Here is an 18,501-nt window from a genome sequence, read left to right on the forward strand (position 1 = left end):
AGTGCGCAGAAACTGTGTAGATGCAGTGCTCTAAAAAAACCCACCCCGACGAGAGGCGTAGAGCTTTCTGCACCGGGGCTACAGCACTGTGGTGCTAGTGTAGACACCGTGGTGATTACAGCGCTGCAATTGGCCTTCAGGAGGTGTCCTAGAATGCCTGTTTTCACCTTTCTGGCCATCTGTTTGAACTCTACTGCCCTGGCCTGAGGTGACCATCCTTCAGCCCCATCCCATGCATTCCTTTGCACATTTGAAAGTCCTCTTCCTGTTTGCTCGGTGATACGTGCAGTAGTCTCAGCGCATCTTTCCAGGTGGCCATGCCTGCTCCATGCAATCCCCCGCTCGGAGCAATGCAGAGCTGCTGGACCTCATTGGCATTTGCGGAGAGGAGGCAGTGCAGTCACAGCTGCGTTCCAGCTGTCGGAATTATGATACCTATGGACAGATTTCTAGATGCATGATAGAAAGGGGCCATGACCTGGGACACATTGCAGTGCAGGGTCAAAGTGAAGGAGCTGCAGAACACCTACCACAAGGCGCAGGAGTCAAATTACTGCTCTGGTGCTGCGCCCACGAGCTGCGGGTTCTACAAAGAGCTGGACGCGATACTTGGTGGCGATCCCACCTCCACTGAGAGAGACCCTGTGGATACTTAGTTGGCTCGTGTGCCAGTTGAGTGTGGACCGATCTAGGAGGAGGCAATCTTGGACGAGGAGGGGGAGGGGGACCCAGAGGTAGAGGATGACTCGGAGGCCAGAGATACATGCAGTCATGAGCTCTTTTCTACCCTGGAGCCTAGCCAGTTACAGCAGTTGGAGGTTGACGAAACGCAAACAGGAGAGGAGGCCCCTGGTAAGTGGATCTGATTTTGGGAATTGCTGAAGCGAGTTGTTGGGCGGGAGGGTTTCAGAAAGCAGGCTTGTCTCCCACCTCATGCCTAGCCTGAGCGGTGGAACAGGCTGTTGATAGACTCCCTCACTTCATGGGAATCTCGCTCAGATCTCAAGGAATCTCTCGTGGAGATACTGGGCAATCTGCTGCCACAGGTTCCTCGGCAGAGCTGCTTTGTTTCTTGCCCCATTAACAGTAACTTTCCCACGCCACTTTGCCATGGCTGGTGGGGGGACCATTGCTGCACACAGGCTAGTTGCATAAGAGCCAGGGCGGAAGCTGTAGGCTTGGAGAAGACCCTCCCTTGATTCCCTGCTCACCCTCAGAAGCGAGATATCTTCCATTATCACCTCCTGTGGAAACTGTGGGGAATAGGAACGATTATCAGGCCAACCTTACAGTGCTGGCTCTCCCCAGGTACCCAAGAGCCACGTGCCTAGTGTACAGCAGGGTCCAGGAACAGTGATTTACCCTGCCCCTGCAGCTACTCACCATTTTGGGGGTCTTGTGGCTCATGTGTACTTGCCTGAGGACTGCCAGTTAGTGACAGGTGTGAGAGTACTGGCTGTGTTTTTAAAGCACTGTAACAGTGTTGTCTGTGTTGCAAACAATACTGCTTCTGTAAAATGTTGCATTTAAACTTCACAGAGATGACCTTGAGAGTACAGCCTCCCTCTTTATCGGCGGTAGAACGGCTGCACAGAATTAGAAAGCGCCCAAGAAGAACTAAGGAGGACTTTATTTGTGAGGTTATGATGCACTTAGCCGCTAAGAAAAAAAAAATTGAAGGAGTGGCGGTACAGCGAGAAGAGGGACCAAAAGGAGAATGCAGCACACCAGAAAGAAGCCACAGAGTGACTCTTAACAGTTACGGAGCGCCACGGTGATACTAGCTCTTCAAACTGAGCAGCTCCACGCACGCATTCCCCTGCAGCCACGGTCGCAAGACTCTTTACCATGCCCCGCCCCCAGACCGCCAACACACTCATATCAATCTCCTGGCTCCACTTTCTACCTGCAGCATTCCATTCCTCACAGTCCAGTAGTGTGGACTCCCACTGCACTCAACACCAATCCCTCTGCAGTTTGGCCCTGCTGAAGTACAGCACCCCTGCATCGTACTCCAAAGGAGGTTGGGTATGATCCCTGGATATACACAAATCTGTAGCCGTCCTGGGACCCCTCATCCCCCTCCCTGCTGATGATTTTTTTTCATTTGACTCTCTCCTTTGGTTGTTTTTTTTCTTCAATAAAAGAATTATTTGTTTGAAAGCAATCTTTATTCTATTAAGTGAAAGCAAAAAGAGCACTGCAAAGCAACATACAATTATGTTAAGGCCCTTTCTTGCATCATGTGCACCAGCCACCACCTAGCATTACAGGCACTGCAATCCCAAGCATAGCCACAAATATTAGTCGCTTTCAGCTTCAAATTTCTGCCTCAAAGCATCCCTGATCCTCAGGGCCCCGTGCTGTGCCCCTTTAATAGCCCTGGTCTCTGGCTGTTCAAACTCAGCTTCCAGGCACAGAGCCTCTGCGGTCCAGCCCTGAGTGAAGCTTTCACCCTTCCCTTCACAAATACTATGGAGCATACAGCACTCGGCTGTAAGCATAGGAATATTGTCATTGGCCATGTCCAGCTTCCCATATAGACATCGCTAGCAGTCTTTTAAATGGCCAAATGCGCACTCCACAGTCATTCTGCACTTGCTCAGCCTGTTGTTGAATCACTCGTTGCTGCTGTCAAGTTGCCCCGTATATGGCTTCATGAGCCATGGCATTAAGGGGTAGGCGGGGTCTCCCAGGATCACAGTGGGCATTTTGACTTCTCCTACTGTGATCTTCTGGTCCAGGAAGAAAGTCCCTGCTTGCAGCTTCTTGAACAGGCCAGTGTTCCAAAAGATGCGTGCATCGTGCACCTTTCCAGAGCAGCCTGTGTTAATGTCTGTGAAATGCCCATGGTGATCCACAAGTGCCTGGAGAACCATTGAGAAATACCCCTTGCAATTAATGTACTTGGTGGCTAGGTGGTCTGGTGCCAGAATTGGAATGTGTGTGCCATTGATCCGCCCCTCCACAGTTAGGGAAGCCCATTTGTGCAAAGCCATCCACAATGTCACGCACGTTGCCCAGAGTCAGTCTTTTGGAACAGGATGTGATTAATGGCCCTGCGTACTTCCATCAGCACAACTCCAACGGTTGACTTTCTCACTCCAAACTGGTTAGCAAGCGATTAGTAGCAGTCTGGAGTAGCCAGCTTCCACAGTGCAATCGCCACGTGCTTCTCCAGCGACAGGGCAGCTCTCATTATCGTGTCCTTGCGCTGCAGGACTGGGGCAAGCTCGTCACCTAATCCCATGAATGTGGCATTCTTTATCCGAAAGTTCTGCAGCCACTGCTCATCATCCCAGACGGGCATGACAGTGTTATCCCACCACTCAGTGCTTGTTTCCTGAGCCCAAAAGCAGCGTTCAGCTGTCGTCAGCACCTCCGTGAATGCCACAAGCAATCTCCTGTAGTAGCTACTACATGTGGCGAGATCAATGTCTCACTCCTTGCCTTTGTAGTTTAAGGAATAACTCCACTGTCACTCGTAACGTGTTGATCAGTGCGAACAGCATACTGGTCAACAGCTTGGGATCCATTTCTGCAGCCCGAAAGGGGCAGGGCGCACAGTACACAAACCATTGAAAGATGGCGCCAAATGTAGACGGAGGCACAGTGATTGCTGGGATGCGAAGCAGTGAATCACTGGGCATTTGGACAGGACCCAGGATGCCCCACGAGGCCTTCCCACAAGTCTTAGCGGCAAAAGAGAAAGAGGTGCTCTGTGGGATAGCTGCCCATGGTGCACCGCTCTGAATGGTGCCACAGGTGTGAACATGCTATTGCACAGGCAGCTGTCAGTGTAAGAACACAACAGTGGTTTTCCTTCGGCGCTCTCTGAGCGGCACTATAACTTTGCAAGTGTAAACGTACCCTGAGTGTGCCCACATGGAGAGTTATTCTGGAATAACTATTTTGGTAAACTTCCAGGTGTAGACGCTTCCTTAGTCTCATTGGTAGACAAATAACTGATTTTTGCATTTCACCTGTCAAAAACAATGCACCATGATGGTGCGTGGATGGATATTGAATAATTGAAGTAATTGTAATGGTTGCTAAACCTTTTGTCACAGCAGCATTCTTTGAGCAGTTCATAGTTTTGAAAAAAGCACAGGAAATGTATAGAAAAATAAGGCATTAAACCTGCTAGGAAACCTATGTACTGGTAATAGAGGCCCTTGTGCTGGCATTGTAGAAAGATACAGTCATACTCTTTTCCAAGAACTTGGAGTTGTTTTGCACTTACTAGTTTGCCAAACCTTTGTCATCAAAGTTCCAAGTTTTTACTCTTTTTGATAAATTGTTTCTGATATCCTCAACCAAATATGTAGATGAAACCCATGAGCCAATTGTTACTTCGTCACTAGGTTGTAAATTCACTCCAGCAACAACCACAAGCTACATCTCCTCCAGTTCCTGAACCCCATGCTCTCAGTACTGTGACTCAAGCAGACCCTCTTGTTAGGAAACAGCGAGTACAGGACCTTATGGCACAGATGCAGGGCCCATACAACTTCATGCAGGTATGTAGTTGCTCTGCTGTGGTGAACTGGTTTAAGAGGGACACTAAACTTTCTTACGTTTTGTTAGTAATGCATCAGTTATCCAAAGTAAAAATAATAAAGCCATCTAAATAGTAAAGAACAGGTTACCTGTTTGTCTTTTGTACTTTGTTCTATTTGCCTATGAAAACAAGCTGCCATAGTTAAATTATCTTCTTTCAGTGGAGTATACTTCATAGTTGTGAGGTAAGTTCCGTAATTTTAGGGTTGTAAGTGGTGCAGGAGAATCCTTGAAATCTTAGTTGATTTTAAATATATTGATATTCCTATTTTTCGTTTTAAAAAAAAAAAAAAGACCAAATCCCTGATCATAACAATCTAATTTAATATATTTTTAATCCTGTTGAATTATTCTATTAGGATTCCATGTTGGAGTTTGAAAATCAGGCTCTTGATCCTGCCATCGTATCAGCACAGCCCATGAATCCAGCACAAAACTTGGACATGCCTCAGATGGTTTGCCCTCCAGGTTTGTAATGGTAAATCATAAAACTGCATCTTGGGGGAGGTTTGCAAAACTAACTTGATTTCAGTCATTCCTAACCCTGCTATCTCTAAGGTTAAACCCACTTGGTGTTCAGTGGGGTCATTATGTGATTTTCATGGAATATAGCTGTGCTGCAGAGCACTTTGCAGACACCTAGTAGTCTGTTGCTCTAATTTTCATTTGTGGCATTGGTGTATAAATTATTGCCCAAAATCTCTGGTAATTGGGTGTCCTTTCAATTATTTGAACATAAGACCAAGCATTTGGCTCGTGAAGGACGTCATTGTGCTTAGGCTAATATTTCTGGATTTAGTGGATAATTCTGACCTTAATTTCTGTGCCTCAGTTCCCTTTCTGTAAAATTCAGATAATACTCCCTCATCTCACAGGGGTAGTCAAAAAGTACTTGTGAGTCACTTAGACACTATGGTGATGAACACCATAGAAAAGCCCATGTGAAAATTTAATAATTCTGTTTTCAGAGCAGTGTTTGATCAGTGTGCAGTAAATAAGGCATGGGGTCACTCATTAAATGATAAGGAGAAAACAAAATATTGAATAATTGCTCAGTTAAGTGAGTACTATCCATCGTGCTCTGAGTCAGGAATCCTTTGTGTGTGGGGGGGAATAGTTTGTGACCATATAATTAAAGACACTATCATGCAAATGCACAAGGGGGCTGAATTATAGTTGCACAAGCAACATTAATTCTGACATTGCCTAACCTTTTTGAGTGCTTAACTTTAGGGCAATAATAGAATACCATTTATTTCAATATTTTACATGTTTTCTACATTTACAAATATATTGATTCAGTTACAACACAGAATACAAAGTGTATAGGGCTCACTTTATATATTTTTGTATTACAAATATTTGCACTGTCCAAAAAAAAAGTATGTTTCAATTCACCTCATACAAGTACTGTAGTGCAATATCTTCATCATGGAAGTTGAACTTACAAATGTAGAATTATGTACCAAAAAAAACCTGCATTCAAAAATAAAACACTTTAAAACTTTAGAGCCCATGAGTCCACTCAGTCCTACTTCTTGTTCAGCCAATCGCTCAGACAAACAAGTTGGTTTACATTTGCAGGAGATAATGGTTCCTGCTTCTTGTTTACAATGTCACCTGAAAGTGGGAACAAGCATTCGCATGGCACTGTTATAGCCAGTGTTGCAAGATATCTTACGTGCCAGATGCACTAAAGATTCATATGTCCCTTCATGCTTCAGCCACCATTCCAGAAGATATCCATCCATTCTGATGATGGGTTCTGCTCATTAACGATCCAAAGATGTGCAGACTGACGCATGTTCATTTTCATCATCTGAGTCAGCTGCCACCGACAGATTTTTTTTTTTCTTTTTTGGTGGTTTGGGTTCTGTAGTTTTCGCATCTGAGTGTTGCTCTTTTAATACTAACGAGAGCATGCTCCACACCTCGTCTCTCTCAGATTTTTTGGAAGGCACTTCAGGTTCTTAAACCTTGGGTTGAGTGCTGTAGCTATCTTTAGAAATCTCACATTGGTACCTTCTTTGCGTTTTTGTAAAATCTGCGTTGAAAGTGTTCTTTAAATGAACAGTATGCTGGGTCATCATCCGAGACTGGTATAACATGAAATATATGGTAGAATCCGGGTAAAACAGAGCAGAAGACCTACAATTCTCCCCCAGGGAATTGAATCACAAATTTAACTTAACACTTTTTTTTAACGAGCATGGAAGCATGTCCTCTGGAATGGTGGCCAAAGCATGAAGGGGCATATGAATCTTTAGCGCATCTGGTACATAAATATCTCGCGACGCTGGCTATAACGGTTCCATGCGAATGCTTGTTCCCACTTTCAGGTGACATTGTAAACAAGAAGCAGGCAGCGTTATCGCCTGCAAATATGAACAAACTTATTTGAACAATTGGCTGAACAAGAAGTAGGACTGAGTGGACTTGTAGGCTCTAAAGTTTTAAATTTTTATTTTTGAATGCAGTTTTTTCTGTACATAGTTCTACAATTTGTAAGTTCAACTTTCAAGATATTGCACTATAGTACTTGTATTGGGTGTATTGAAATACTATTTTTTTTACTGTAAACATTTGTAATAAAAATGTAGAGTGATCACAGTATCCTTTGTATTCTTTGTTTGAAATTGAAATCAATATATTAGAAAATGTAGAGTAACATGCAAAAACATTTATTAATTTCCATTGGTATTGTTTAATGGTGCGATTAAAACTGATGGATCGTGATTAATTTTTTTGTTAATTGTGTGAGTTAACTGTGATTGATCGACAGCCCTACTTAACTTTGCAACCGTAATGAACATTTAACACTTGTGTACGTAATTTCCTTTTTTTAAAAAAAGCAAACTAAAAAATCAGAACTCCATTATGTGACATATTGATCATTGTATGATGAGTCATCAGTGGGTTTGCAATCTTTGATCCACTGCTCCAAGCCCTGACATTTGAGATAACAGAGTAACTGATAGTAGTACTAGGTTATAATCCTTTGTGTCAACTAGCAGTAGAGAAAATGGAACACTTTGCCAGTAGGTTTTACAGGAATTTGATAGAGGAATGGAGAGAATCAAGAAAAATATGTTTTGCCCATTTTAAAAACTCTTGGAGTTTTTCTACAAATAGCTTTAGTGCATCATGCTTTGGAGAAGAGACCTGAAATTTTGAAGGTTGTGGCTGTTGTGGCAGGGATGTTCCTCTTGCTGTCCTCATGAAAACCCACCCACATCATGCCAATTCATAAGCCTCTGAAAAACTGTGGTTCATGTGCTCAGTAGAGACTTCGATTTTAGCAGTCAAATTCTCCAAAGATTCCATCTGCACTGAGAATGTTCCAGCTCAGGGCTGAGCAGGCCTTTTGCCGCAACTGCAGTTCTAGGCTGCTGCCAGCTAAGCCAGGATTGGGCACCTGAAATGTGATCAGGGCGTCTCTTTCCTGTACTCTCAATGACTCACTGCTGGGCCCAGGCAGCACAGTGGAGCACACTGCCTGATTCAGATGCAGACAAGGGGGAGGACTGGCGCTTGAATGGAGTCAGGAGGCACAGGACTGGGACTTGCTAGAGACTGGGACAAGGAGCCAGGGTGAGGAGGAGAGAGGACTGTGATGGAGCAGAAGAGGTGAAACAGTCAGAAGAATCTGTACCCACATGGGAACACTCCCCTCCACAGGCTGGAATGGAACCCAAGATTCCCTGTCCTTGTTCTCCACAATGGATGAACCATTTTAGCTGCAATTTCCCCCCCAGAATTCATCCTGAGGCTGACAATCAACCTGGAAAATTTCAACCCAAAATGTTAGTTTGGCAGAGTTGTAAACAACTTATTATGGGCTGTGTTGGGCAATCTTAGTAAAAGGTGGTGTTTCCAGTCCCGCTTATAATTTATACCATGTAAGAAGTATACAGTTACATAGTAAATAAAAAGTTTATTGTATTTCCAGTTCATGCTGAATCTAGACTTGCCCAGCCTAACCAAGTTCCTGTGCAACCAGAAGCTACACAGGTAAGATCTATGCTCGATAAATCATTTACTAGATCTTTAATTGGCTTTAGGTTTATTTTAATTGGTAACTATTGTGTTGGAAGAGGTTAACCATTAGATGCATCAGAAATCAAGCTTATTTTTTCTTGTAAGATTTTTTGGTATTGTTAGTTTCCACTCCCCTTCAATTTTTGTGTCTGCGAACTTGATAGTGGCTGAATTTACATCGGGAAAAGCTGATACAAGAATCAGTGACAGTGTAGAGGGTCTCATGACTTTTTTGTTTAGTAGAGGCATAAAAGCCCTGGAATAAATGGAGACTAGCAGGAAGCGTCCCTGCTAGAAGACTGACAAATGCTTCACCATTGAAGATCAACAGGAAGTGCCATGTGGAGTAACAGAGATTGAAAATGTGCATTAGGAGTAACATGCCTTTTAGACTAAACTCTGTGTGGGAAATGTGTGTTCTTAGAGTGATTGTCCACACGGATTCTGCTTTAGGGGCCATGCGTGTGCCCTGGGTGCATTCATTCCCCCCCCCTCCCTCCCACTTTATATTTTCCAGGGCTTTTTTGCATTTTACAATGTTAAGTGGTGCTTATGGGTTTTCCTCAATGCACCCCCCCCCCCCCCGGTCCAAACGAGTTCTAACAGTCATTCCTCAACCATTTATGTAGCTAGCAGCTAAACTGCTTCCAGCTCTGCTGTACAATAGATTAGGGACATGTGATGGTTCGAAAAAGGTGACTCTGGCAACCAGTCTTGTGGACTTCCTCTCAAGAATTGCCATCAAACCTCTGTTGCAAGGCAGTGCTTTTATTTTTCTGCAGGTGGTTTCAGATCATGTTGGTGATGGAAGCAGAGCAGTTTTTAAAACAACTTCACTGGTCTGCTTCACCCCCTAACTTACCATCAGGCCACAAAGCCTGCAAGGAAGTTGAGTTAAAAGGAGGTAAATTCAGTTCGGGTGGGTTCATGCCAACAAACATCACCTCTGTGCCTGCTGCGCACACTGTTCTTCATCCCTAGTATGCTATGTGCTTTCTCTTGTGGTCTTCTTAGGAGACATAACAGTAGGAAGAATTTTCATTTAAATCAAAACTTACACCTTCAACTGGATTGGACAAATAGAAATGAACTTAGAACTTTTCTCCAGAGCAGTGGGTGTACACTAGAACAAATCAATTAAAATAAATTCGCTTTGCCCCTGTTTCAGCATTACTAAATTTAATCAAATTATGCATAAGTATATTGCTACTGTGGATATTAGTAAAAATTGTGTATCCATAACAAGATTTTTACCACAGGCACAGTTCCTTCCAAAGTTGTCTTGTCTGGTTCTCCAGTTTGTAAAACTTGAAGGAGCTTCTACTAATCTTAAATTCTTTCTGGCAGGTGCCCTTGGTTTCTTCTACAAGTGAGGGTTACACAGCATCCCAGCCCATGTATCAGCCTTCTCATACAACAGAGCAACGGCCACAGAAAGAATCAATTGACCAGATTCAGGCAAGTCCTATTAAATTTTATTTTAGGAGCAATATACTATCTCAATCTGCAGGTGTGAATAAAGGGGTAGTGTATGACACTTCGAAGATAAAGCTTCATAGTTAAAATATTTGTTTCAGGTGTCAATTGATAAGGCCTTTTTTATGTTGTAGTAATTATTACAAATGCCTTGACCTTATTTGTGACTTCTAATTTTGTGAAACCTTACATTTTTGGTAGCAGTTGTTTGAGTCCTCTGTATTCAAGGCTTAAATTTATTAAATCATCAGCAGCTAGATGCTGATAAAGAGGAGAGGGGCTAGTACTTTTCAGTGGAGCACCTTGTGGAGAATTTCATCCCATAAGCATACAGGATGCTAGCTTGGAGGACGTTATTGACCATGGCTAGTAGGTGTCATATTGGGCACTTGCTTTTCCTCCATTCACTCACTTCTCTGTCGTTCTCTGAAGTTCATGAGTGTGGGAAGACTTCTTTGTTTTCATTCATCCAGTTGTGCTGCGGGGGGCTACAGTTTAGTTGAGGTAGCTCATGTCAGTAGCAATATTTTACAGGCCTTGCCTATAATTTGGTATAGGATGACTTGACATAATCAGTTGCTGTATGAATTATTGCTTAAGTGCTCTTCATTTCAATTGCTAGGCTTCACTGTCTTTGAGTGCAGACCAAACCCCAGCATCATCGCCACTTCCTACTGCACCCCAGCCGCAGGTATTCCAGGCTGGGTCTAGCAAACCTTTACATAGCAGTGGAATCAACGTTAATGCAGCTCCATTCCAATCAATGCAAACAGTAAGTACCAAATGAACTTAACGCTGAATCACTTTGTTCTGTTAATCAAATCTTCTGATAGCCATTATTTTGACCCTGGAATCTAGAATTGCACTTAGAATAGGCTATGTTCTTCTTCTAGTGGTTGCACATGTTCATTCCACTGTAGGTGTGTGCATGCCTAGTGCACAGATGTCAGACTTTTTTCCCCTCAGTGGTACCTGTTGGGGTGGCTGGAGTGCCCCCTGTGGCCACTCGCCACTGTGTGCTAGTATAAGAGGAGCCACCCTCAGTTCTTCTCAGTTCCTTCTTACTGACAGTAATGGTTGTCAGAGCGATTTCAGACTTGTTTATTCAAATACCTTCTTCACACCTTGTAAATAGTACTCCTAATAGTATTCTGTGCAAAACAATTAAAAATTCTGCACAATATTTAAAAAATCTGCAAATTTTATTTGTAAATAGAGGTGGAGGCTCCAGCATGGCAACGGTGAGCACGGGCCACTGCCTGCACGGAGGTGGGAGATCACCCTGCAGGGCACCCACTCCCCCTCCCCTCCCTGGACATGGACTTGTAATGACCTACCCTAACACAGCACAAGGGCCAGGCCTGCCCCTCCATGCCAGGAGCACCAAGTGTGGGCAGGCAGGCTCAGCCTGGCAGGATCCAAGCTCGAAGGGGCTTAGTGTGGGGGAATTCAGGTGTGGGGTGTTAAGGTTCTGGGTGGGGGCATCTCAGTGGGGATACTGGGGTGGGGGGGAATCTGGATGCACTGGGGGGGTTCCAGGTGCAGGGATAATGGGACTCTGCAGTGGGTCCAGATGAAGGTGTGGGGGGGGGGTGAAGGGATTCAGCAGGGGGAGTCTGGGTACTGGGGGAGTGGGGCTTGGTGGGGTGGGGATCTGAGTGCAGCTGGTTGGGGCTCATTTGGGGGTCTCAGGTGTGCGGGGGCTAGATGCGGTAGTCCAGGTGCATAGGTTGTGGGATTTGTCGTGTTGAGGGTTCTGGTGTGGGGGGGTTGAGGTCACCAGGGAGGTGGCTGGGTTCAGGGGTAGGGCTTCAGATGCAAGGGGGGTGGGGCTTGGATGGGAGTGCTGAGTGCAGGGCGCGAGGCTTGGTGGGGGTTTGGGTGCCAGGGGTAAGGGGGGTTCAAATGCATGTGTGGGCGGATGGGGGAGCAGCTCCCGTGACAGTGACCCCCTTTGCCTACCACTGAGGAGCGATGGGGGCAGGAAGCGAGGGATGTGAGGATGTGGAACTTCCTGTAGTGGGGGGACGTTTCATGGGAGGCAGGGGGGGTCTGGCCCGGCCACTTTGTGCAGGGGACGTACACTCTTCGCCCAGCCCAGCCGGGACTGACCAGGGCATCCCAAGCCCCAGGGCTGGGTGGGGGGTTCTCGGTGAGGAGCTGTTTCTGGGTGAAGGCAGGTGAGGCTTGGCAGGGGTCTGGGTATGGGTGGAGTCTGGATGCACAGCAGTTGGATGGGTCTGACCCAGCACTGGCTGGGACGTCCCTAGCCATTGCCTCTCAACTCCCCCTAGCCCATAGTGATTTACCTCTCCATCAGCTGCTCCGGGTCTCTGAAAAGATGCACCTGTGCTTCTGACCTGTCTGATATGAGGCCCACATTAGTGACAAGTGTCACATTTGTAAGGCCTTCAAACTCTGCTCGAAGAAGGATAGACCAGCTAGGCTTAAGTGCTTGGTTATGGAAGCAGCATTTTGACTCTCAGCTGAGTTATCGCATGTGGAGAGTGCCCAAAGTATTTCAACATTGATATGGAATACTCCACCAGAAGTATTTTCAGCTCCACGGTCCCGATCTCTGGTGCTGAAGGAGCGATCCAGAACTTTCTCGGGCTCACCATCTTGTTCGTCAATCTTGGTACTGAGATGAGATGGGGCAAAGACTCTAAGCATGTGGCAGAGAAAGCAGCCCCGCAAGCCTTGCCTACTACGAGGGGTTCACTGCCTCTAGAGCTTGAGGCAGGTCCATTGAGTCTATCCCACAGGCACATGCAACCACAAGAGACTTGTTTAGTCTCTCAGTACTGTTTTCACCAGTGTTGGAAACTGTCCAACCACTTCCTGCTCCCTCAGCTCAACCCTCAGTGCACTGAGAACCCCTCGTACCCCTATCTAGACCTCTTCTCAAATCAGTTTTATCTAGAGGGAAACCTTCCTTGATTTCTGCAGTACTACCATCCCCAGGTTCAGGTTTCCTCTCTCCAGTACCATCTGCATCAGTGCCTCTGCTATCGGAAGCCTCTGACTCCTTAGAATTGGAAATGAGGGCCTCCTGTTTCTTGGCAGGGACACAGCACTTACCCTCCTACAAGGTCACTGGGGCCATGGGCAGTGCAGCAGCCCCATGGCTGGCGTTTTCCCTAAGGCACAATGGCGTGGACGTGGATGGGGCCCAGGTCCATACCAGTGGCCACTCTAGGCTCCATGTGGCATTTCTCCCTCAGCTAGGATCTCACCCCAGCAGTCTCAACCGTTGTGGGGAGCTAATTGGACATCATGGCACCAGGAATTTCATTCTTCGGTAGATGACATGGAAACAGGTACCAGGCACAGAGGGTGTCTCTGCTTTCCAGTACTGTGACTGGTCCCAGCCAACCATGATCTTCTCAGGTAGTTTCTCCACCACAGATTATGAAGTTGCCACTACCTCACATGCTGGTTACAGCCTCGTCTTCATCACCAGATGCAACTATAGATTCAGTGGGAGATTCACCTCCTCCAGAAGGCTACAGGGCCCACCAAAATCTCCTGAAAAAGTAGTCTCGGGTCTTTGGCATCTAGGCAGGAGAGGTATCTCTGCCACCTTGATTGAGATTGCTCTGCCAATCAGTGAGGCAGTCATGATGCATTTTCATCAACAACCACCTTTTCTTCGAGTGATTGCTCATGTGTATTCCACAATAGGTGTGCGTGCTCACCATGTGCACCGGTGCCGGAAGTTTTTCCCCTAGGAGTACCCGTAGGGGGAAGCACCGAAGAGACCCCTCGAGTGGCGCCTTCATGGCGTGGTATAAGGGGAGCTGCGCACTCCCCCACCCTCAGTTTCTTCTTGCCGCCAGCGAAGGAGTGTCGGAACTACTCTGCTTCAGCTTTGCTGTAGCTCGTCCCCAGAACTGCTCGTTCGTTCAGTGTTGGTACCTGTAGTTAGTTAGCTGTTTAGTTAGTTCAGTTAGTCAGAGAACCCCGACTGGGGCATGTCCCGCGCCCCAGATTTTAAGTTGTGCGGCACTTGTACGCGATCTATGCCAAGGAGTGACCTGCATGCAGACTGTCTGCACTGTTTGGGAGAAACCCATATCAGCGATCGTTGCAAAATTTGCAAGTTGTTTAAGCCTCCGACCAAGAGAGAGGGGGACATTAGGCTCGGGGCTATTCTCATGGAGTTGGTGCTGACCCCAACTGCAGCGCGCCGCTCCGAGCTGGCACTGGGCATCAAGGTGTCGGTGCGCAGTGACCTTCCAGTGCCATTGACCAGTCGGCACAGCTCCCCGTCCATGGGGCACACCAAGAAGGCCAGAAAGATACCTTCTTCGCAGGGCACTGAGGGAAACCTGGGAGAGAGGCTAGACCTATGTTGGGCAGTCCTCGATCCCCACCAGCCTCTAGGCCTCTGACTCATGTATAGCAGAGTAGCCCAGCCTCTTTGGAGCAGATCTCCCCAGATGTCCATATGCTATCCATGCTGGAGGCCCTGCAGGCTATCCGGGATGTTATGTTCATGCCGGTACCAGGAGCACCGCCGATGTCGGCCCCACACTCCAAGGGCAAGCAGCCGCTGGGATCTCCACTGTCACCCCCAGTTCGGTACTGGTCTCAGTCCAGGGAACGTTCCCAACGCTGTTCGCTGCCCAGCAACAGTTAGGGGCAAAGTTCACATGGATCACCCTTGACTCCCACCACACTGACTGGTTGGGTTCTGTCAGATCGAGACTCTCTGCACCGCTCCACCTCAAGGAGCGAATACCGACCGGACCGGGACAGGTGTTGCCAAAGGTCCTTGTGTCGGAGGGGTCATCGCAGCTGGTCACAGCACGGATGTCGACGCCGTGTTCGCTCAGTATCCTGCTCCAAGACTCTGCCAAGGCATCTCCTCCGCAGCCCCGGACGTCGATCGCCGTTGTCTCACCGTCTCAGATCCGCCCAACGGAGCCAAGTGCAGGGCAGCTGTTACCGACGGTACCAGTTCTCCACATAGGGATCACGGTTCCGTGGTTGGTGTCGCTCCTGGCACTGCCGCTCTTCCCGGTCCAGGGACAGTGGCAGGTCGTACGTCAGCCCAGCCTCCATTTGTAGTCATCCATCGATGGGCCAGGCCAGCCAGGCTGAACAGTAGGCCCCGCTGGTGCCGCAGCAGGTGCAGTGGCACTGGGCGCCGTGACTGGCCCAATGGTACCTGTGGGCGCCGTGGCCGGAGCTTTAGAAGCACTGTTGGCCTCCCTCTCCAGACCTCCGAGGAAGGAGTCGGTGGGATGTACTTCCTCGGCACCGTGCCCGGAGATCGACCAGGTGGTGGACCCTCTGGTGCCGGCGGACACCCAGAGTACCACACCGGCCTTCTCGCCCTCAATGGATGAGGCGATTATGGCCCCGCCCCTCTCTGTCCCGCTGGAGGACTTTAGGGCCCACCAAGAACTCTTAAAAATGGTGGCATCAAGCCTCCACCTCCAGGCAGAGGAGATGAAGGAGCCCTCGGACTCCCTGTTTAATATGCTGTCCTCTTCGGCACCGGGCAGGGTAGCCTTGCCTCTCCATGAAGGGGTGGCAAAAATTTCAAATGCCCTGTGGCAAACACCGGCCTCGTTGGCCGCCATCTCTAAGAGGGCGGAACACAAGTACTTTGTGCCCACCAAGGGACACAAGTATTTATACACCCACCCGGCGCACAACTCCCTGGTGGTCGAGTTGGTCAACCACAGGGAATGGCAGGGCCAGCCAGCCCCTACCCCAAAAAATATAGATTCACGGGGGCTGGACTCTTTTTTGGAAGAAGAATTTATTCATCTTCTAGCTTCCAGTTACGAGTGGCAAACCACCAGGCTCTCCTGGGCCGGTGTAAGTTCAGTCTGTGGGGCTCCCTGCCCAAGTTCGAGGACTCCCTCCAGGAGCGCGATAGGAAGGAGTTCAAAGCACTGGTGGAGGAGGGTACAGTGGCTGCCAGGGCAAACCTGCAGGCAGCTTCGGATGCAGTGGACATGGCCTCCACGGTGTCCATGAGAAGGGCGTCGTGGCTCCTGTTCTCTGGGCTGTCCAGTGTGGCGCAGACCTCCATGTAGGATCTCCCATTTGACGGCAAAGCTCTGCAGCACAAACAGATATAAGGCTACATGGCATGAAAGACTCCCTTACGACCCTCCAGACTCTGGGTCTCTATGTTCTGGCTCTGGCTAAATCTAAGTTCAAGCTGCAGCAGACTCCCGCTCAGGCCACCACCCGAAATACAAGGCCGCCATAAGAAGTCATGGGACCATGAGGAGGCGCCCTCAGAAGCAGTCTCAGCCTGCCCCCCCCAACCTGGGTCCTCCAAGGGCAAGCAGGCGGGGAAAAGGCATTTTTGATGGGGCGCCCTGCCAGTTCTCCTCAGGAATCCACCCTCAAAGTTTCCCTTCTCCAACCAGCTGTGTGCTTTCCTCCCGGAGTGATTGCGGCCGATCTCTGACCGATGGGTCCTCAACACCATCTCCCGGGGCTACACCCTCCAGTTTACTTTCTCCCTGCCCAACCATCCCCTGCCCCCATCCCTCCTGGGGGACTTCTCGCATGGAGCTCTGCTCAAGCAGGAGGTGGGGTGGCTCCTGGGCCTAGGAGCAGTGGAAGTGGTGCCCGAGGAGTGCAAAGGCAAGGGATACTACTCCCGCTATTTCCTTATCCCGAAGGCCAAAGGGGGACTCAGGCTCATCCTGGGCCTGCGAGGTCTGGACCAGTTCATGGTGAAGCTCAAGTTCCGCATGGTCTCCCTGGCCTCCATCATCCCCTCCCTGAATCCTGGGGACTGTTATGCTGCCCTCAATCTGCAGGACACTTACTTCCACATTCATATATTCAAGGAGCACAGACGCTTCCTCTGTTTCTAGTGGGGCAGAATCAGTACCAATTTATGGTCCTCCCATTTGGCCTGTCCACTGCCCCCAGGGTATTTACAAAATGTATGTCGGTGGTGGTAGCCTACCTCAGGCGCCGGGGGGTCCAGATCTTTCCCTTGTCAGGGACGATTGGCTGGTCAAAGGCAGCTCCCGGTCGCAGGTGAGGGATCACGTGATGCTCCTGCTGTCCATGTGCACTGCTTTGGTCCTGTTGGAAAACAACAGCAAGTCCACGTTAGTCCTGGTTCAACACACACAGTTTATCAGGGCGCTCCTGGATGCCTCATTGGCCAGAGCCTCCCTCCCACCGGACAGGTTCGAGACCCTGAAGGGGCTCATCGACACGTCACAAGATTCCTGTTGACAACAGCCAGAGTGTGCCTCCAGCTCTTGGGTCACATGTTGGTGTGCACGTCCCTGGTCCATCATGACAGACTCAGGATGAGGCCCCTCCAGCTCTGGTTGGCCTCAGAGTTCTCCCAGGCCAGGGACAGGATGGACAAAGTCCTTACTGTACCAACTAGGTGATCGCCTCTCTATGGTGGTTGTCCGCCCCAAGCAACATGCTCCAGGGGGTCCTGTTCAGGGACAGGGCCCTATCGCTGGAGCTGCTGTCCGATGCGTCGAACATGGGTTGAGGGGCCTTCAGACCCAAGGCCTGTGTTCAACTCAAGATCTGACCCTACACATAAATGTCAAGGAACTCAGGGCAGTACGGCTGGCATGCGTGGCCTTCCATTTGCACCTGGAGGGCAGGTGGTCAGGGTCCTCACGGACAACACGGCCTCGATGTTCTATATTAACAGGCAAGGCGGGGCCTGCTCGTCTGCCCTCTGCTGTGAAGCCCTCAGGCTGTGGGATTTCTGTATAGCCCACGACATCTGCCTAAAGGCTTTCTGTCTACCGAGCGCCTGGAACGTGCAGGCGGATCGCTTGAATAGGGACTTCTCTCAACACAAGTGGTCTCTCCACCAGGAAGTGGCTCACAGGCTTTTCTGAGTGTGGGGGACTCCCCAGGTGGACCTGTTCACCATTCGGCAGAACCGGCGCTGTCCCCAGTTCTGCTCCAAGGGGGGGACTGGGAAGGGGCGCTATCTCCGATGCCTTCCTCCTGTCCTGGTCAGGCCAGTTTGTCTATGCCTTCCCACTGTTCCCACTGATCAGCAAGGTCCTGGAAAACATAAAGACAGACAAAGCCCGGAGTGGCCCAGGCAACATTGGTATGGGATCCTCATGGGCCTGGCGGTTGCTCCGCCATGGCCGTTGCTGTTCCGCCCGGACCTACTCTCCCAGGGCTGCCTTCTCCACCCCAATCTAGTGGCTCTCCACCTCACGGCGTGGCTGCTCAATGGCTAGTAGGGAGGAGAGGACGTGCTCAGAAAGGGTTCAACGCATCTTCCTAGAAAGCAGGCGGCCCTCCACGCATCGCGCCTACTTGGCGAAGTGGTCCCAGTTCTCTAGTTGGGCGGGTGAATGGGATGTTTCCCCCGGTGGCTGCCCCGATCCAGATTATCCTTGACTACTTTCTCCACCTTAGAGCCCAGGGCCTGGCACGCTTGTCAGTCAA

At 48.9% G+C, this 18,501-nt stretch overlaps 1 protein-coding gene across 4 annotated transcripts in view; it reads left to right on the forward strand.

Moving 5' to 3' along the window:
- The window catches only part of CAPRIN1 (cell cycle associated protein 1), an 82,339-nt gene that overhangs the window by 49,738 nt on the left and 14,100 nt on the right, over positions 1 to 18,501 (forward strand). For all 4 annotated transcript variants that reach the window (XM_074955254.1, XM_074955257.1, XM_074955255.1 and 1 more), the window contains exons 10-14: positions 4,365 to 4,520; positions 4,920 to 5,028; positions 8,510 to 8,571; positions 9,946 to 10,056; positions 10,697 to 10,846. In XM_074955254.1, the coding sequence (XP_074811355.1) occupies positions 4,365 to 4,520; positions 4,920 to 5,028; positions 8,510 to 8,571; positions 9,946 to 10,056; positions 10,697 to 10,846 (588 nt within the window). The remainder of the gene's footprint in view (positions 1 to 4,364; positions 4,521 to 4,919; positions 5,029 to 8,509; positions 8,572 to 9,945; positions 10,057 to 10,696; positions 10,847 to 18,501) is intronic.

The sequence above is a fragment of the Natator depressus genome, chromosome 6 (assembly GCF_965152275.1).
Source record: "Natator depressus isolate rNatDep1 chromosome 6, rNatDep2.hap1, whole genome shotgun sequence".
Classification (NCBI taxonomy): Eukaryota; Metazoa; Chordata; order Testudines; family Cheloniidae; genus Natator; species Natator depressus.